At 34.5% G+C, this 14,416-nt stretch overlaps 2 protein-coding genes across 2 annotated transcripts; both read right to left on the bottom strand.

Moving 5' to 3' along the window:
• Positions 1-1,095: 1,095 nt before the first annotated feature.
• On the bottom strand, positions 1,096-5,086 carry PLE (Microtubule associated protein (MAP65/ASE1) family protein). Its single transcript, XM_079016569.1, has 13 exons — positions 4,816-5,086; positions 4,293-4,365; positions 4,002-4,208; positions 3,664-3,903; positions 3,371-3,580; positions 3,118-3,273; positions 2,888-3,047; positions 2,655-2,806; positions 2,450-2,537; positions 2,293-2,366; positions 2,147-2,221; positions 1,784-2,060; positions 1,096-1,662 (listed from the first exon to the last, which is right to left on the bottom strand). Exons 2-13 carry the CDS (start codon positions 4,362-4,364, stop codon positions 1,217-1,219), a joined length of 2,157 nt encoding a protein of 718 aa, XP_078872695.1. The 5' UTR covers position 4,365; positions 4,816-5,086; the 3' UTR covers positions 1,096-1,216.
• A 683-nt stretch (positions 5,087-5,769) lies between these two features.
• YLS7 (trichome birefringence-like protein (DUF828)) lies at positions 5,770-11,469 on the bottom strand. The gene is made up of 4 exons (XM_079016570.1): positions 11,321-11,469; positions 8,719-9,831; positions 7,987-8,261; positions 5,770-6,751 (listed from the first exon to the last, which is right to left on the bottom strand). The coding sequence occupies exons 2-4, from the start codon at positions 9,713-9,715 to the stop codon at positions 5,966-5,968; spliced, it is 2,058 nt and encodes a 685-aa protein (XP_078872696.1). The 5' UTR covers positions 9,716-9,831; positions 11,321-11,469; the 3' UTR covers positions 5,770-5,965.
• Between the last annotated feature and the right edge of the window lie 2,947 nt (positions 11,470-14,416).

The following is a 14,416-nucleotide window of genomic DNA, read 5'->3' as shown; positions in this document are numbered from 1 at the left end:
TGATCCTTGTTAGCTTGGAACCCGCCTCAAATTCTCACCATAACTGCACAGCTACTCCAATTCATCCTCCACCATCACCACTGCCGCTACATCCCGCCGTTAACAACAACAAAACCTTCGAAACCACCACTTCAACTACGCTGACTCTGGAAACTAGTGTCAATGTCTTGATAGACGTTGACGAACTGTCATATGACTGCACTTTATCAGTCGAAGAGAATGAGGAAGAACAGGATGATGATCTCAGAAGAAGAGTAGAAGAATTTATCAACAAGATTAATAAAGGTTGGAAGGCCGAAAAAGAAAAATTGCAGTTATCCCTTGCTCATTGACTCATTTAAGTGTAATTAATTATTCATGTGATTTTTGGAAAGTCCATTTGAATCGATTAGGGTTGATGGCATATACGATTTCTGAATAAATATTTTGGGGGTAGTTGAACTGCTGCCTAAATTTTGATTATTTAGCATGATTACGAAATGCTGTTTTGATTCAGAAAAATTGCAATTGCAATAAGAATGGCCTTTGGTGGGGTCGAATCCAAATCGCATCAAAGGAATTAAAAAATAGATGTCAAATATGTCCATTTTTCAGCATCCACACAAATCCAAGTTTGATCTTTTTGCACGAAGAAAATCATAAGAAAAGATTACATTTAAATTTATTAAATAGACGTTTCATTTTAGGACCTAGAGATATACAATATTTTAGTATATTTCAAATTATTTGTATAATTCGTGTGAATTGCATAATTGGTCAATGGTCAGACATTATTGCAGTAAAAAGGTAAATGGTTTCTTTTACTCAAAAGTGTGTGTACTGTGTAGTGTATCTATTTAACTTTGCCTTTTTATAGAAATGGTCCCTGGACTTAGCATGTTTGTCACATTTAACATGGTTTACCAATTTTGTCTAAAAATCTATTTTAACGAATGAAATAAGTTCCAACCATTATCAATGTTTTTCTTTTGTCAAATTAGTGTTATATTTTAAGGGAAATATACCAAAAAAAACCCACTATATTTTGGCCATTTTGACACTAAATTTTTCTGTTGTGGCCTATTTAACAGGTTAAAATGGTTGATAAAGAAAACATAAAGAAATAAAAAGCAAGCTTCTTCTTCACATAAGCTTTGTAAAAGCCAAACACAATTGACTTCAAAGCATCAATACGTCAATAACAACAATAAACAAAACTAAATCCATAAAAAAAGCATCAAATAGCAGTAATAACTGTCTTCAAATGTGCTCTTGGAAGCACAAAACCAGCTCTCCTTTCCTCAAAAGAGTACTCAATAATCTCTTCAGGAATCAGCATCTCCTTCAGACATGGTGTCATTGAAGTCTGCATGGGAACAGACACTGTTGATGGTGTGCAAGGTATCATTGGAATCATGTTGTGTTTTGGAGTTCTATTTTCATCATCTGGAACACTCAATGATGCTGTGGGTTTTGAAGGTGTAGCAAAAGGCGTTGTGTTGATTTGAATTGTTTTCTGCAACATTTCGTGTTTTCTGTTGAAATCTTCAAATAATGATTTTGATGATTCTGTTGAAGAAATTGGAGAAAAGGGTTTGCGAAAGAGTGATTGTGGTTGTTCGATTTCACTAAGTGAATGTTTTCTGTTTGCAGGAAGTCCAGCTATGTCCAAACCTCTCCTCCCTGAAATATATATATTAATCAACTTAAACAAGTTAGAAAGAAAAAAAAAGGTTATGTATTATATATTGTTATAATCAACTAAATGAAAGTAGGAATCATGTATTATTATTGAGAAATATACCAGCTGAAAGGGCTCCAAATCCATCATCCTTATTATTTAAGTGACGATCATTCTTTTTAGTGACACGTGTATTATTATTATTTGGTGTGGCTCTAATGGAATGAAAATCTGTTTTACTAGGTGCATGCATAGCACCTCCCATTGATAATCTCCTGTTACTCGCCCCACCACAAGACATCCTAGGCCCCTTTTTCCCGCTTTGCTTCATTGGACTTGGTTTTGACCCAAACATCACTTCCTGTTCTGCTATCAACTGTTCTTGGAGTTTCTTCTGGTCCTAAACACACACAAAATGAAAAATGGTAAACTCTCAAATAAAAAGATTTTGAAATTAGATTAGCATTGATATCTTAAATTTTATACCCGTTGTCGTTTTCGTTCTTCCTCTTTTTCTTGCCTTAAAATCTTGTATTCTTCAAGCATGGAAAGAAGTCGGATCTGCATAAAATAATATAAAGCAGATTAGATTTCTTGAAATTAGATGCAAAAAAATCAAGATTTTTTCTTACTCCATCATAAGTGAACTCGGTTCCTCTCTCATTCTCCCATGCTATTGTTTTCACAGCTAATGCTTCCACAATTCCTGTTCCAAAAAATAAATAATAATAGAAATAAGTACTCTTTTTAGTAATTAATGATCAAATCAAAGAGTTGTTTTTCATTTACCTGGAAGTTTATTAACCAAGGCACGAGCTTTTTCTGCACGCTTTAGTGTAAGATGAGCACCTCTTCCAGCATTATACCGATTATCATCCTAGATTATTTTAACAAAAAAATAAAAAAAAGAAGAAGATAATTTCGATTAGTTGGGTAGTTACAAGAAATAGTAAAAAAGATTAAACTAATAGAGAAAAAAAGAAAGAAGATCAACTCTGTTATATTCCTCTAGCCAACACTCCTCTTCACAAGCTGCCATCCATTTCTCAACTTTTTCAAGTATTTCTTTCCTGCTAAAAGCTTCCTCTTTAATTCGCCCAATTTGAACCTCAATTTGTTCAAGGAGATTATCAGGGCCAATAGCTCCTTCATTTATCAATCAAAACATATATATCAGTAAATGTTGTTGTTAGTATTTAGTAATATGTCACTCTTCATATATTATACCAGATTCAATAGCTTGAAGGGCAATATCCATTGAAGTATCGGATTCTGGAAGCAAATGTGTCTTCCTGCAAATATCTTCCAACTCTGATCTTTTCTTGTAAACAAGCTCTTTCATTTTGCCAGCCTTCATTTCTTCAAGCCGTGACACCTCAGCCTCAACCTTTTTTTAACAAAAAAAACACGTTATAATTTCTATATTTTCCATTAATTCATGCTTTTAAATAACTTACAAAATTAATGAACTCAATAGACAGCATGTTGGGCTCAGTTATCTCCTGTTCTGAAGCAGCTATGTTGCAGGTAACACTTTGAAACACCTGCTGCTCTTCAACTGGTGTATCCATCAAATTCCAAAGCTCTAACAGAGAGCTTGCAAGATTTTGAATCTAAAAAAAAATCACAATTTAAAAGGTCAACATATAATAAAGGGCTAACAAAAAAACCAAGATAGTGATTTCAGTTCATTTTCGACATTGTACTTACTCTTTGCATTCTTTCTATTTTGACCTCATGTAATCTTTCTATAACAACTGCGAGCCTCCTGATGACATCATCACTAATGCTCTTTGTTCCTTCTGATTCTGATAAACCAGGATGGATTTCTTGAATTGTCTGGTTAAAGTCCATCCCAAGCACCACACACAGTGAATTTAAAGTGCTCATGTGGTCTAGAACTTGCTTAATACGTTCACTCTGGATATTAGAAGCAGTAAGAAGTAATTAGTGATATGCTTTTGTGATACTAGTTAACTTTAAGGTCAAACAAGTAATTTCACCTTCTCCTTCTCGAGTGCTTGCAGTTGTGCACGAAGTTCTTCAAGCTTTCTTAAAGATAAATCACTTTCATCCAATACAGTTTTGAAAGAAGTTGCATAAATCTCCATTTTTATTTTCTGTATATGTTCTAAAACTTCAATAAATTGATTCCTCCTCTCGCATTTTCTCTTCTTCATTTCCTCTAGTTCAGGAATAATGGCTCTGAGTTCTGCCTTTAGGCTCCCAGAATTCTGATCAGACTGAAAACGTAGCATAACATAGATTGTTGTAAGTGAGAATTACATTTAAGAAAAACAAAAGAATATATCATTTTATTTATCTGAAACTATATCATTACCTGTCTAATGTGAACAGGTCGTTCCCCCATGGCAGAACATATGGTTGCTAATTCTGCTTCAGAATCAGCAATTGCTTGTCTTAGTTGAGCTCTGCTTCTGTTAGCCAAATCTACCTTTCTTCTGTATACTTCAAGACATTCGCGTTCAAGTTCTAACAGCATTTTGTCCCTTTCAGCATCCGACTCACCAACTTCATCCCATATTATCTGATTTCGTGATTTGCATATAAATTATAGATGTTTAACTGGAAATATGGGGGTAGTAGAAATTAAAATGGTTTAGAAGGATACCTGAAGTTCATAAAGAAGGGATCCACATGTAGTTTCCACTTGCAGAAGTGGATCGTTTAAGGGTGTAGACATTCTGAGACAAAACTTTTGGATATGAGATGGAAAAATGCAAACTTTTTTGAATCAGTCTATTAACACTGATGAAGAAGAAGGCCTGAGATTTTGGAAATTTCACATCGCTTTGGCATTTACATTTAGTTCGCTCCACAAACTCTTATCCTTTCTTTTGTATACATTATTTAAGACACAAGGAGTACATAATTTAAGCATAATCAACAGATAAACAAGTAAGAAGTAAAATAATTCAGATAAATTAGAAAATCCCTCGTTAGATTATGAGCAAATGGGTAGCAAAAAAACACACACTCGTTCAATCAAAGCTGACAATTACAAAATTCAAACCCTAACTTTTATCTTTTACTAAATTTGAGTACACGAAAGCACGCATTCGGGCTAATCAAAGCAGAATCTAGAAGAAATTGACAAATGAAACAAAAAAACAATTCAGATCTAAAACCCAAACCTGAATTTGTGTGGATTCGCAAACAAGGTCAAGTGATTGGTGAATTTGTAGTGGAGAAGTAAGCGAAAGAGTCAGAGAACACGATCTGATAGTTGAAAAACAAAGTTTGTGTATGAGAAATGCAAGAAATTGAAGATTTGAAATCGAGAGATGGAGAGGTAATTCGACCGTTTGAAACAGAGAATATGATAAATGAGACAATTGATAATGGAATTAATTTAGAGAAGGAAAAAATTTTGAATTTCAAATGGAGCGAGTGAAAGTGCGCGTGTTGTCTCTCCCACTGTACCTTTTTCGTTTGTCACTTGGAGCATTAATTAAGGAAAGGGCCTTCAAACATGGGCCAGTAGTATTTAACGGTAACAACAATAAAATGAATGTTTGGTTTGTAGCTAATATAAAATATGTTTCTATAAAACAAAATACAATAGTTTAAGTAGTTTATAATGATTATTAATAGTTTAATACTAATCGTACCATTGTTTTATAAAGAACAAAATTAGGTATTGACATATTAAAAACACTCCAGATTCTTTCAAATTATTAACATATTAAAATAGATCTACATCATTAGATTTAAATAAGTCAACTTTGGTTTATATAATAAGGTTTGAAATATATCTCTCGTAAAATTTAAATCTTACCATAACAAAATACAATTAAACAAATGATTGATATAAACTCAGCTGCATAAACAAATGATTGATACACAACCAAAAGGAACATACAATTTGTTAGAATTGGGGTGATAAAACAGGAGGGCATAATGAGAAGCAATTTTTGGATATCGTTTTTGTGGATTGTGTATCTTTACTTTTCTTGATCTATATTTTGGTCATCAAAATCAGATGTAAGAATGTTCAAAATCTTGAGAGAGATCTACATGTCATTTTGAGACACAAAATTTAGTAGTTCTCGTGTTAGAATTAATTATAAGTAGGAGTGCAGTAATAATTATTTATCAAATAATAATATTCCGATATATCATATAACTTAAAGGGTCAGAAATTCAAAGAGGGTATCACAATGTAATGTAATACAAAAAGAAATTATAAAACTCATATATTAGCAGCAGCCTATCTATAACAACATAGTACAACTAGTGTATCCTTCCTCTCTACACCATATGAAAACCAAACCAATCAAAAAGTCATCCCTCAAAATCCCTCCTTATAACCTCAACCAATAACTCATTCCACGTGTCAACCGGGCCCGGCATACACCAATGCAAACAATCCTGCGGTGGGGGCCGCCCATCCGCACTCCTTTTCACCACCTTATTCGGGTCAAGACTCCTATACGGGCCCGGATGACCATCATGCCTATACGAAAAAGCTTTGGTTATATCCATAAAAACAACCCGAGATTTATTCGTTATATTTTTCACACCTATATTAAACCCTAACACTTGTTTATCATGCATTATATTCGTAAACCCATTCTCCACTAAATCCACAGCGGGTTTCACCTTCCCGGTGCACGACCCGCCTGTGTTCCAGGCTCCACCCTCGTAGTGGTCCGGTGAATACGACCGGACCACAGTCAGCCCGGTGTAACTCGGGCTGGTCACCAGGGTGGACATAATAGTTGCTACAGATATTTTAAAAGCTTCGGGGGATTCGATTTTTTTGGGGCGGGATTTATCGGGCCACCATAATTGTCCGCCCACGATTTCGTTGTTTAGAATATACACGGCTCGTTTAGCGAACCAGTGACCGGAGGAAAGGACGAGAATGTCAAAAGTGGGAATGTCATTTAAGAAAGTTTCGTCTGGGATGTCGAGGTGGAGCTTGTCTACACCCTCGGGTGCAAAATCGAATTTTTCGGTTGTTTTGTGGACTAGCCATGAGGACCATATTCGTATGATTGTTACGGATGTTGATTGGAAATAATAACGTTGCATTCTTTTGTTCCCTCGGTTTTTTGGAACTTCCACCTGTAATTTTTGGAATATTTCTCAGAAATTCAGAAAGAAAAAAGTACAATGATTGAATCACGATTAAAAAAAAAAAAAAAAAAGTAGTTAGAGTGGCTAAATTTTATAAAATGACGAAAAACCAAAAGAAAAAAATTAAAGAGCAACAGGAGAGGAGACCTAATACCCCTTCCTAATTTAAAATTTATATGCAATTCTACTAGTTTGAGACCAACATTTCGAATTTATAGTGTTTTGCTGATAATTTGAAGGGATAAAATGCAAGAAATAACAGTATACTTTCCTTTATTTGTGTGTATCACAGCATCACACTATGATTTCTTTCTACTACAAAATTATACTTTTTTTCTCATTAATACATTGTATTTTAAAAAATCTACCCAATTATAGCATTGTACTTTCAATTTTTTCTTATTTACTCGTTACGCTACCTAATTATAGGAGTGAAAATTGCTTTGTATTTGGATGACATTGCTGGTTTTGGGTAAATTTTTTCAATATACAATGTTGTAGTACGAAGAAACGAAAGTAGATGCTATAATAAAAAATCAATAAAAGCATGTTACTGTTTCTTGCATTCAACCTAATTTAAAGGCTCATGTCCAAAATAAAAAGCAAAAAAAAAAAAAATTCGCACAAAATATACACAATGTTTTTTTTCTTTTTCGTAAATGACATTAATAACAGTTTTAGAGCTTAGATATGAATACAAAGTTGCAAATGAGTTTGATTTCATAAAAATCATTCCAATTGTATTGATCATGGAATAACATTGAAAAATAGGAATCCATGTCATCAAAAGATTTCCTTGTGGTTATTTATTTAGGAAAAATTACATAAAAGTCACTATATTTTGGCCATTTTATGTGGTTTATCCACTATACTTCGGTTTCGTCAATGAAAGCCACCCAAGTTTTACAATTTTTTCTATGTCTAACCCTTTGACTGTTATGACCTGATATAGCAGGTTAAAGTGGTCACAACAGAAAACTTTGTCAAATTTTAGTGGCTTTAGTGAAAATTTTGATACTAAACTTTGGCACTGAAAGAATTTTGATAAAATTTGTATTGTGACCACTTTAACCTTCTATAGCAGGTCAAGGTGGTTGACATAGAAAGATTGTCAAATTTAGGTGGCTTTCATTGATGAAACAGAAATATAGTGTTAAATTAAACCAGAAAAATGACCAAAATATATTTTGTCCTAGTATTTATATTAACGAAGCAATACTTACCTGCCAAAGTATGCATAACATTGACTCCATCTGATTTCTGGCAACCGAGTCACCTACAAAAGCTAATGTTTTTCCTCTCACCAATTCCAGAAACTTCTTGGGGTCAAATCTAGGAAGATCACATTTTGTGGGTTTCCATCGCCAATTCTCATAGTCTTTATCGGGCCTACCATTTCCTTGACAGTTTTCCATTTGTGTCAAGACAGGGCATGAACTGTTTGTGTATAAAGGTCCAGCTGAATCATATACCCATTTCCCATCATACAGATCACACCCTACAAATCCCAGCCATCAAAACCATATATAAGTTTATAGCATATCCATAACTTTTTCCCATTAACTTCTATATCAATAAAGTGTTTGGCTGAATGCCTTATGATTTCTGTCAGGATAAACTGTTGTATATTGTATGCATAAGCTTTTTTTCTATTCTGGAGTGAATAAGCTGTCTCAATCAGACGTACCCTTAGATTTCACAATATTTATCAATTTTAACTATATTCATCAAAATTTGACGTGACAAGAGTTGGGAGGAAAAAAAGAAGGGAAAAAAGGTAAAGGGTTATTGTCTTAATACATTAAGCCAGGTTCTGTGGCTTAGCCCATTAAGTTGTTGTCCAGATTAAATAGAAAAAAGAAACAGCCAATCAAGTGCTTAACCTATTAAGCCTATCAAGTGAAAAGGAAACAACCCCTTAGAACTAGCTGTAAAGGCATTGACAGCATTGGTACCTGAATCAACACTCTTCTTGGTTCCTGTATCCATGGTTTTGTTGATATCTGAGTCAACCGGCTTCTTGTTGATATCTGAGTCAACCGGCTTCTTGTTGATATCGGAGTCAACCGTCTTCTTGTTGATATCTGAATCAACCGTCTTCTTGATATCTGAGTCAACCGTCTTCTTGATATCCGAGTCAACGGTCTTGTTGATATCTGAGTAAATGGTCTTGTTGATATCTGAGTCAACCGTCTTCTTGATATCCGAGTCAACGGTCTTGTTGATATCTGAGTAAATGGTCTTGTTGATATCTGAGTCAACCGTCTTCTTGATATCTGAGTCAACCATCTTCTTGATATCCGAGTCAACGGTCTTGTTTATATCTGAGTCAACGGTCTTGTTGATATCTGAGTCAACCGTCTTCTTGATATCCGACTCAACCGTCTTCTTGTTGATATCTGAGTCAACCGTCTTCTTGATATCCGATTCAACCGTCTTCTTGTTGATATCTGAGTCAACCGTCTGGTTGATTTCTGAATCAACTGTCTTGTTTATATCTGAGTCGATGTTCTTGTTGACATCTGAGTCAATGTTCTTGTTGACATCTGGGTCAACAGTCTTGCTGATATCCAACTCAATGGTTTTGTTAATATTTGAATCAATGGTCTTGTTGACATCTGAATCAACAGTGTTATTAATATCAAAATCGACAGTCTTGTCTGTAGATGAATCAACAGTCTTGTCAGTAGCTGAATCAACGATCTTATTATTTGTTTCTGTATCATTAACCCTGTTCTCAAATATGCTTGTTTCATTATTAAAGGGAGATAACTCAATTTTGCTAGCTTCATCAAGGTTATAAAAGTAGCCACTAACTTTAGATCCAATTGGCTGATAGACAAGAAGCAAAGAGGCAAAAATTAAGAACAAGGCAAGTCCCCCCACTGAAGTTGCAATTGGTAGAAGTGTCTTTGGATATGCAACCATTGGTTTAGGGGAACCCGATCCCATGGCTTTTTAAAACCCAAAGAAACTAAAGAAGCAATGTTAGTGGTAAAGGATTCTCCTTGAAGACATTAACTCCTCCATTGCATCATTTTTTAGCAACGAAATGAAATGAAATCCACCTGTAGCATGTGGAAAGGGAAATAAGTAAACATGTGAACATAATGCTAGTCATATAGGAAATAACTTATTTTCAACTTCATATAGACTCTGTAAGAAATATGTAATACTCCAGATGCATTTAAACAAAATGCAAATATAGCATCAGGAAATGATCTCGCTATAAGCAAAGAGATTGTATAGGCAATCCTGTGCTTTATGCTTTCATGGTTCCTTGGATGCTAAGCTATATTCAATATAGTCAAAAGAATAAGGTAACAGGTGACAGAAATACAGAATAGACTTCCCCATTAATTTAAATATGAGATCTTCCTATTCCCTATCTGTTTTGTTTTTTCAGTGGATGCTTTATTTACACTTTAAATCCCCCTTATTACCAATCAAATAAGTGCAATACCTCCCAGATATCATCAATTTACAATTACCTATTGAATCCTTGCAAACATGATATGCACCACATTTCAAATGTCTCTTACACTAAAAAAACTCTGACATATATCATTGTGCATGCGTAAGAACCAAATCTAGACCTCCAATTATATAAGATTGTAACTCATGTAAAGAACTCATCTGAAAAGGAATCTGATTCTTTAAATACCTAGAATAACATGGCATGCCCAAGCAAAACGCTTAAAGCCTTAGACCTTAAATGATCACCATGCCGGAAGGGTATTGAAAACAAAAAAAAATATCCGGATACAAGGAAAACCATACAGTTTGGACTTTGGACAATTAAACAGCATTATATCTACAACCATGGGTAAACATCTAGAAGAGTACGCTAAGGAACAAAAGTAAAGCTACCACTCAATTAACTGCAGAAAGTGCCTACATTAACATGTACAACCCACACTGACATAATCCAAACCACTCACATACTGCACAAGGTTTGGGCTTTTACAAGAAACCTATGCCATTTATCTGGGTTACGATGCTTAACCAAACTGCCAATCACTAATTCGGACAAATCTGATATCACAATTTTCTATGTTATTACGCATGATGGAGATTCTACAGAATGTGATCATAAATCATGCTTGATAGAGATTTACAAGTCAAATAGCCATGTTAGAAATTACAAGTTTTGAACAAAACAAAACGTTGCATTGTACTTGCTTCATTGTAGAACTTTGACATAAAACAAGTACGTATATGAACCACACGGAACCTTAACACTAAGAAGTAAGAAGAGAGTTATGACAGCCTCAATACAATCAATTAAGAATTGAGATGTTGCGAGCGTGAAAACTGAGAATGTGAGACTCAAAACGTGCAATTGTGGTATTTTTTATAAGAATTACGGTGGCTACACTAAATAGTCCCAAACCTAAAAGCATTAATCGGATTGTAAACAAAACATTCGAGCTAAATTTGCCAGAATTTTGTTAAGCAGATCAAATCGAACTTCTGAATCAAATGATGAAATGTAATGGGGTTAGAATCGTGTGATCTGTGATCAGCGCGTGAAGATAGTGATACTGTTGAACATACCCGTCTATGGACCGCAGGACTTGAGAGATCGTTGAGGATCAGGCGGTCGCCGGAAAAGCCGCGATACGATTGCACAGAAGAAGAAGAGATTTATGCGAAGCGTGGTAAGCAGACAGAGCAAACCAAAGCACGGCAAAAGAATATATATATAGATTTGTGATCCAATTATATAAAAGCGATTTGAATCATTTTTGAATAACCGTGTCACCGATTTGACTTCATGTAATTATGTAAATTTTAGCACTTTTGCACGATTATTATTTTATTCAGAGTAAATTACGAATTTCTTTCATGTGGTTTGCCTTAACTTATGGATCTAGTCCAGTTTTTTCCTTTTTCACTTCATAGTCCTTGAACCTTCTAATTGTTTCATGACTAATCTTCATAAATTGAAACGGTACATGTGGTTTCAAGAAATATCAATTTTAGTCCTTAATTCTTTTCGGTTGATCCTTTGCTTATATAAAAATACTTTTAGAATTTTCATATATTTTATCTTTTAATTACATTTAACTAGGGAAGAATCTGTGCAACTGTGTTGGAGTTACGGTGTGCATCGTAAAAATCACTCGGAACAATGTATCATATTCTCTGCACAGTAACAATCGATTCTTCAATTTATTAGCAATTTACACATATATCAATAATGGTTGTATGTTAAAAGCAAATTTGAGATGAATAAAATAGATTAATATTTATATTTTGTGAAAAAAAAAAAAGGAAAGTCACGTGGGAGGCTGCAATTGGTTTTAGATTTCCCAACATTGAGGGTCCATATTAAACATGAACGACACACAACTAAAATTTCATAATTTGACATAGTGTTCAGACTCTTCCAATCCTTATGAAAAGGAAAAACAAACATAAAAGAAAACTCACAAGGGTTCGCAAAGGGGTCGAAATGGAACCGGAGACCGATGAAATGGGGGCTATAAAGGTGTTTAAATAGTGCACACACCCTAAATATTAGGGTTTTGGATCCAGACCACGTATACTCAACGTACGCTTTGGGTACACCCAACGTACTCAAGCAATTCCCAAAAATTACGAAAATGTCACTAATGACCTATTTGCAAATAATTCTCATACCAAGGGCATAAATGGAATACCTGGAAATCAAGTATTACAGATCAAGGACCAGAATCGAAACAAAATTATACCACATGGATACTTAAGGTTATAATTAAAAAATGGACTTGAATCAAAAGGACTAATAGATGTGATAAGTAAGGAAAACATTTCATATGAAAAAACATTAATAAGGGTCAAGATATTTATCATGATAAGTAACATGAATTTAGCCTAATGTTGGGTATATACAAACTCGACGTACGTAAGAACACAATCAAGTGGTTCGAGGCTTGTAATGTACTTAGGTTGTTGACGTGATGTGAAATTGTTATCCATATTTTATGAAGACTGAACCTGATATGCAAAAGTCGAAAAATTCGAAGATTCAAAAAGTTCTAGAAGATTATACACTGAGTCAGCATATGCATTGGGTTTAACTTGGCTTGCCCGTCAAAATCACGCATTGAGACAAAAAAAAAGTGACTTGAAGTAAGTGGTCAACAAACAAAGTCACACATTTTAGTATACCAGTCATATGACTTGGTTGAGTCACTTTTGCCTTAAAGTTGTCACAACTGAAAATTTTGAGCTATGTAATCTATACATTCAAGTTAATGTGAATCAAAAACTTCAATCAAACACAACATGCTAGTACTACAAATAGTCATCAAACAATTGGAGACCCTAGAAGTTCTTGTTAAGTCTATTTTAGACTAGAACTTCCTTATTGGATCCAAATGGACCAATAAGCTTCCAATTGGACTATCATGGGCTTAGAACCCTAATTGGGCTCTAATTGGAACCACACTTATTTATCTTAACATTTTGGACCATATTGGGCCTAGAATGAAATGAATTGAAAGCTTTGAGCCATGAATAACCTAAACTAGTCCAATAAAAATATAAAAAATCATACTACATTCTTTTAAGCATAAAACACACTCTAACTAACTCAAACTTTGGGCTTAAGGGAAAAAGCCCAAATTTTTCTTTTCCCTTTCAAAAATCTCGGCCCAAAGGCCCAAACCCAAAGAGAAATGGAAGTGTTGACTTAATGCATGCCACCTCATTATTATCCAAAGGATATCCATGCAATATTTCCCATTCCTCCATGCACATCACCTCAAATATCACTTCTCTTCTCTCCTCTCTCTCACTCTCGGCCATACACACATACACACACCAAAAATATCTCAACTCTCTCTAGATTCACTCAAGAACACTCCCTTCTCCCCCCTCCAAAATCTCGAAAAATAGGAAGCATTCAAGGAAGTTCTTCCACAAAAATCATCATCTAAGGTAAGGTTTTGTTTGGATCTATGACTTGTATTCTTTATTTATCAAAAATCTCTTCCTAATCCATGCAAAAATCGTGATCTTGCACCCTAGAACCATCTCCAAACTCGAGATCTTCATCAAAGGGAGCCAAGGCCAAAAACACTTCATTTTCCTTCCATTTTTCCTTGCAAAACCGAACCAACACCCCAAGGTGAGCTTCATACCCCCTATTTTCTGTTTTTATGAGTTTTGTGGGGGGGGGGGGGAATACAAGTGAAAGTGTAGATCTATATGTGTTTGTATGCCTTGTATGATTTCCATGCTTATATGTATGCTTTTATGTGATTTAATGTTGGATCTAGCCTTAAAACCCATCAAAACCGAGATATATCTTGTGTTAAATGATTTTAGCTTCAAATATATTTCTAAACACAAAGTGTTTCAAGAAAAATGGCTAAGTGGTTTAGTAATAATTTTCTTTGGGTTAAAAACACAAATTTTGGGCCTAAAATGTGAAAAATACAAAAATAAGGGCCCAAATTGACATTTCACAGATTCTGATGGATGAAGTGTGCCAAAACAGTTTCCATAAAACTATTTCTGGAATTACACTTAATTAGAGGACTAAAAACATGAATTTCAAGCTTAATGGGCTAAAAATGAAAATTTCGGCCCAATAAGGCCCATTATGCGAATTTTTCTGTTTTGGAGGGCCAAAACTGTAACTTTCTGTAAAACAGTGGACTA

Source organism: Lactuca serriola, chromosome 8 (assembly GCF_051521515.1).
Source record: "Lactuca serriola cultivar US96UC23 chromosome 8, Lser_US96UC23_V15, whole genome shotgun sequence".
Taxonomy (NCBI): Eukaryota; Viridiplantae; Streptophyta; class Magnoliopsida; order Asterales; family Asteraceae; genus Lactuca; species Lactuca serriola.
This window is presented reverse-complemented; position numbering and strand designations above follow the sequence as displayed.